Source organism: Callithrix jacchus, chromosome 5 (assembly GCF_049354715.1).
Source record: "Callithrix jacchus isolate 240 chromosome 5, calJac240_pri, whole genome shotgun sequence".
Lineage (NCBI taxonomy): Eukaryota > Metazoa > Chordata > Mammalia > Primates > Cebidae > Callithrix > Callithrix jacchus.
In genome coordinates this window covers 17,409,380-17,415,847 of record NC_133506.1, presented here as the reverse complement: position 1 = coordinate 17,415,847, position 6,468 = coordinate 17,409,380, and the positions used below count along the sequence as shown (strand labels likewise).

At 37.0% G+C, this 6,468-nt stretch overlaps 1 protein-coding gene across 8 annotated transcripts in view; it reads right to left on the bottom strand.

The window, feature by feature from the left end:
• Positions 1-816: 816 nt before the first annotated feature.
• SNAP25 (synaptosome associated protein 25) overlaps positions 817-6,468 on the bottom strand; it is an 88,213-nt gene continuing 82,561 nt past the window's right edge. For all 8 annotated transcript variants that reach the window (XM_035298368.3, XM_008995747.5, XM_078371341.1 and 5 more), the window contains one exon: positions 817-2,118. In XM_035298368.3, the coding sequence (XP_035154259.1) occupies positions 2,050-2,118 (69 nt within the window). In that variant the 3' untranslated portion in view covers positions 817-2,049. The remainder of the gene's footprint in view (positions 2,119-6,468) is intronic.

Genomic DNA, 6,468 nt, shown 5'->3' with positions numbered 1-6,468 from the left:
GCAAATATTCACAACCTGATGAACTGATAAACAAAATGGGATCTATGCATACAGTGGAATATTATTTGGCCATAAAAAGGAATGAAGTACTGATCGTGATATGACCTGGAGGAACCTTGGAAACATGCTAAGTGAAAGAAATCAGTCCCTGAAGACCACACATTGTATGATGCCATTTATGTGAAATGTATGGGTGAATCTATAGAGATAACTAGTAAACCAGTAGTTCCCTAGGGCTGGGAGCAGTGAGATGGGAGTGGCTGCTAATAGGTATGGGTATTTTGGTGGCAGTGATAAAGATGTTCTAAAATTAGATTGCACACCTCTGTGAATATATAACAAAATTTAATTATATATTTAAATGGGTGGATTTTACAGTGAGTTAGTCAAGCTGTTTAAGAAAAACATGGAGTCAGTGGTGGTGTGATAGTGAAGCTCTCAATTTTAGATGGTGGAGATTCTGTAAAAAGGAAACAATACTGGAGTTGACAGACACCAGATACACCCGAATCTATGTAGGGCCATGCCTGGATATCACAGATTTTTTTCCTATGAATTTTTTTCTACGTCTTCTGGATAACTACATTTTCTCCCTTAGCCAACACTGAATTCACAAGGTAATTCTAGAACAGGTTATGAGAATCAAGCCAAGTTGTCAATTGCCACTGGAATCATGCTTAAACCTTCTATTTTCCCCTACACTGTCCTCGGTGCACAGAACTGAGTTTTAGTAGCTGGGTTAGAGTAGCCAGGCTTCCTCTTCTTGTGTGAGTACAAAAATCAGACGGGTCCATGAAGAAATTAAAGCAGATCATCTGGGGTCTATAATTTTTAATAATTTTAAACTAGCTACAAAATGTCAATCACTTCACAAACTGACAGAGGAGACAGAAGGAATTTAATATTACATGCTATAATGATATTTATCTCACAGTTTATCTATATTTCATTCATTTATATTATTTTTTAAAAGGTTTCTTTATCAGCTACTAAACATCTCAGCAATTTGGTGTGCATAGCTCTAGATTAAGCAACAAAGAATTGTACTGATAACAAACCACAAGGGAAATGGTGGTTGGTAATAGCCTTATAAAATTTACATCCACACTGTTTCACGGCAAGATTGCTTTCTCCAAAATGTAGCCATCAAAAGCAGCAAACAAACCCTATATTACATCCATGTGACATAATTTCAGCCAAACATGTATTTTGCTGGAAATGATTAAATGGTGAATGTGTCAAATCCAACTTTTTTAAAATTATTTTTTTAAAAAAAGGATGATTATGATTTAGAAGTCTCTATATATTGACAGGAAAAAAAGTGACACTACTGCACTTTTGCTGGTATAACTTAATCTTGACAGTGTCTCAATACTGAGCATGCTTTGTTGTTCTGTTGCTGTTGCTGCTGTTGTTTGATGTGTGTGTGTGTGTTGTCTCATCAGTATGCTACTGTCATGGAAAGTTTTTGTTTAAGTAGGAATCTAAAAATCTATTTAGTTCTCATGCATAAATGCATAAATCACATCACTTTTAGTGCAATGCCTGTTATGTAATTCCACATTGTCTAATCATGAAATCATAAAGACAGATAACAGCCATGAGGAACCAAAGACAGCACATTTGGAGAGATTCAGAGCCTGACACTCAAAGAAAGGACCGTGGCAGTAGCTCTGTGGAATGTCACAGTTTTACAAGAACAATACTGTGTATTGAAAGAATCAACAGCACATTGAGCATTCCTAAATTGTTGTTATTCAGCAAATGCCACTGAGGAGAGAAAAGGAAAAACGAAACTCAAGACATCTTATGAAAGGAGTTAGAGCCACCCAATGACCACTATATACAACCTTTGGAAAGAAAGAGACCCAGAGAGAACAAAAGACACAAAATATTGTTGGGAAGCTGACAGATGGCACAGGACAACATTCACAATGGGGGTGGACTGATGTGTGTTATGTGTGCAGACCTACTAGGTAACACCATGAGAAAAGCATGAAGGAGCTATCTTGCCCGACAGCATTCGGAAGAGAACACAGGTGGGCACATTTAACCACTTCCCAGCATCTTTGTTGCACGTTGGTTGGCCTCATCAATTCTGGTTTTGTTGGAATCAGCCTAGAAAAAGAGGAAAAGAAACAGAACTCAGGTTACTGCTTACAAATTCATTCACCCCTCTGGGTCCAGCTTCAGTGCTTCCTCTTGGGGGAAACCACTTAAGACCTCCTTGGTCAGAATGGGCCATTCTTTCTTTTGTCTTCCCAGAACGATGGCTATGGCTGTATCTGAACATGACCGTAGAAGCTTAATTTTCATTTTTAATAGTTCTCCCTACCAGAGAACATAGGTTTATATATGATTTATCTTTCTATCCTGGAATGACACTCAGTGACATCTATGGTAGACATTCACATCTGTTGGACTAAGTTGAATTACACTCCTTATACAGTAAGATTCAAACCATGGCTAACTTATTAGCGGTGTCATTTGAACAAATTACATCTTGGATCTTCAGTTTTCTTGTCTCCTACGTGAGAATGACAAAAAGTATTGCTAATGAACATAAGAATGTATGGTGGACCCTTGGACATCATGGGTTTGAACTGTGTGAATCCACTTTTATGTGGATTTCTCTTTCTTTTCTTTTCTTTCTTCTGTCCTTCTTTCTTTCTTGTGACAGAGTCTTGCTCTGATGTCCAGGCTGGAGAGCAGTGCTGTGATCATGGCTCACTGCAGCCTTGATTGCCTGGGCTCAAGTAATCCTCCTGTCTCAGCCTCCTGAATAGCTAAGACCACAGGCATGTGCCACTATGCTTGGCTAACTTTTCTATTTGTTGTATAGATGAGGTCTCATTACGTTGCCCATGTTGGTCTCAAACTCCTGGGCTCAAGCGATTCTTCCTCCTCAGCCTCTCAAAATGCTGAGATTACAGGCATGAGCCATTGTGCCGGACTGGGATTTTTTTCAATAAATTTATTGGAAAATATTTTGGAGATTTGTTACAAGTAAGACAAACTTGCAGATAAATGTGTAACTAAAAATATTAAGAAAATTAAGAAAAAATTAGGCATGTCATGAACGCCTAAAATGTATGTAGATACTAGTCTATTCCATTATTTACTACCATAAAATACATACAAATCTATTATGAAAAGTTAAAATGTATAAGACCTAAACAAACATAGAGCATGCATGGCACTATTTGCATTTAAGAGAAATGTAAAGATGCAGTATTAAATCATAATTATATAAAGTTAACTGCAGTCCATACTGTACTACTCTAATAATTTCATAGCCACCTCCTGTTATTATGGTGAACTCAAGGGTTGTGCGTGTCCGCTTCAGATGCTCTGTGATGCTAATCATCCTCACCATCTCTCCAGTCAATTGCATAGTGCAGTAAAAAGTGATCTCTTGCAGTTTTCACATTTTTTAAAAATTGTGTTTAATGCAATACTGTAAACCTTGAATAACATCATGGCACTCATACAAAGTGCCACTAATGATGCTAGCAGTGCTCCCAAGAAGCAAAAAAAAGTCAGGACAGATCAAAAAATTTGAATAGCTTAATGTGTACTGAAGATTTCAGACTGATGAGACATCTTGTAAACAAATGATATAAACCGGTGATATCAATAAATACAATAGAGTATTATAAATGTATTTTCTCTTCCTTATGATTTTTCTTAATCACATTTTCTTTTCTCCAGCTTGCTTTATTGTATGAATACAGTAAATAATACATAAAACATATATGCTAACAGACTTTTTATGTCATTAAGGCTTCTAGTCAGCAGTAGGCCATTAGTAGTTAAATTCTTAGCTACATGGGGGTTGACACCCAAAACCCCATGTTGTTCATACTATGCTCCACTCATTAAGCTTTGACAACATCAAGATTAATGATATCAACTAGAAAATGTGTACTGTTATTAGCTCCCTTTTTCAAATTAGACAAGCAGGCAGAAAGTATCTGAGCAATGTGTCTGAAGTCTTAGTACCAATAAATGAAGAAATCAGAGTCTGAATGCTAGCAACCTGGAGTCAGAGTCCACACTATTCATCACTTACTGAGATCAAATGAGTTTATACACATAATGTGCTTGGAATAACGTTTTGCAAAAATGAAGGGCTCTTTAGTTTATCTTGCAATTATTGTTACCGTGTAAAACTTGGCTTGCTTCTAGGATGCTTATTAGTTTTTAATGTGTACTGAAGATTTCAGACCAATGATTCATCTTGTAATGTGAAGACTCATATCTATGAGTTTAATAACTGTCTTGTCTTTAACAGTTGCACATTTTACCATGATTTTATATCTGGCTTGCTTTAGTGTCTCAGTTGATCTCTTTACTGCTTGGGTTATGTTTGCTGTATATGCAACATGAAACCTAGGGCTGCTACCGAGATAAATCTTTAAACTCCAGGAAATGAATGATTACCATTGCCACTGAGAAAAATGCATCAGCAAGCAGAGGTGAAGACAGCGATTCTGTTGAGGCTATTGTTTTGTCCTCCCCTGACTGGTAATGCTGTCTATCTTTCTATAGCCTGGGAAGTAGAGGAGGAGGCTGCGAGGCAGTGTGGGGAATCCAAACTGTTTTTCTGTCAACCAGTGTCACTCGGTGATTACCAACTTTGCACCTATTGTTGTACTTCCCAATTTCTACTGAACTGAGTCTTCTGTATTCAGTTCACATTATGAATTCCCAGGACATTAGAATTATCCATGTTCAAATAGATATTTGCAAAGTAAAAACAAACATTTCTAGATTAATCATAGCTTTGAATTACCTGTCAATAGTCCTCTGCCATCTGTTTGAATAATTGAGACTTGACTTTTAAAACTAGGATTTACATAGTAAGATAAGGCATTTATTTTGGTTGTTTTGAACTACTGACTCGTATTTTTGACCTTGGTTTTCTCAACTGGAAAACAGATAATCTCTCCAATTTTACCTGGTTCTTAAACCCTCCGTTTCTATCTACAAATGGTATCAGAAATAATGACACTTCAGTGCAACAGAAAATTACAGGATCAGAGCAATGTGAAATGATCCTGCAGATTCAATTATCATGTTGCCAGACTGAACTCTGAGAAAAGCTCAAATAAGAACAATAATTCATTGAAAAATAATGACATTTCTGAGGGCAAACATTCTAGGATCTCCTGTTCAAGAATGCACTGAGGAGCCTTCACATGGGGATATGAAGTAAAGTGTGAGGTTACTCTGTATATCCTCAAAGGATTCGGGAGGAGCTGAAATAGACTTATGTTCAATGAGCATCTGTGATTTCCACCTAACTTATTTCTGAAGCATATGAAAATTCCACCCCATGTAGTATCTGACACAGAAAGTACTGTATCTTTATTATATAAAAGAAGCAGTTCCTTTTAGAAAAAAGTCTGGAATCTCCTTTTAGATGTCTTCCTGGTGTTTGAAGAATGCCCCTATGATCACCCTACTTATATGCTGTAGGACTTTATTTATGACATCTGTCCCATTCTAGTTTTTATATTTCTATTTAGAAAATTCTAAATTTGCTGGCATGCCTAACACATGTTACATGTTTGTCCTTGCGAGAAGGCCAGGATCACCACCAGAGAGCCTGTAAAAGGTTAGAAGGAGCTGTTCAGCCCATCTTCTGAACACTCTGGGAATCTCTTCAGTTTCAGAGCATGGCAGGTAACTTTTAGAACCCAGTTCAGACTTCCAGCTTATTCTGATCCTGGGTTTGAACGGTTCTGTTACTATCCTTCAGGTGAAGTAACCAGGTCACAGAGCTGGTGATTGGCAAAACCGTATTAGAACTCAAAATTTTAGCTTTCAAATGCTATGTTTCCTCACTGATAGAAGAACGTGAGGACTGCTAAAGCATCAGCCTCACTCTATTCCAATGTGTGGCTGTCATCTACCACTGACAACTTTATGACCATAGCTCACTGCAGCCTGGAATTCCTGGGCAAGGGATCCTCCCACCTCAGCCTCTGGAGTAGCTGGGATTCCAAGCCTAACTTACCAATGATAACTTTAAATTAAAGTTTGAACATTGCTAAGGTATTTCCTTAGCAACAGTTCTCATAAACCCTCTGATATAGGCTTGCCTCCAATTGAGTAAGTTTTCTGAAAAAAAAAATATGTTTTTAACCTCAGAAGGTATATCTATGTATATCTATATGGGGTTGTTTATTTTTATATATTGTTATTTATATATGGATATATATATATATGGCTAGGTATTTATATATGTAAATACCCTTAAGCAGAAAACAACATTTTTAAATAAAGTAATTTCTTGACAGTCCACAGGGATGTATTGAAAATCCCATTGTTAAGGACTCCCAAAACTTCACTATTAAGTGATGAGAAAAGATCATGATTGATAGAACTGGGTGAAAGTTGCTGTTGGAGTCATGAGAGACTATGAGAGAAACATCACGTCTCTCCTTACCCTGCAGTGTGATT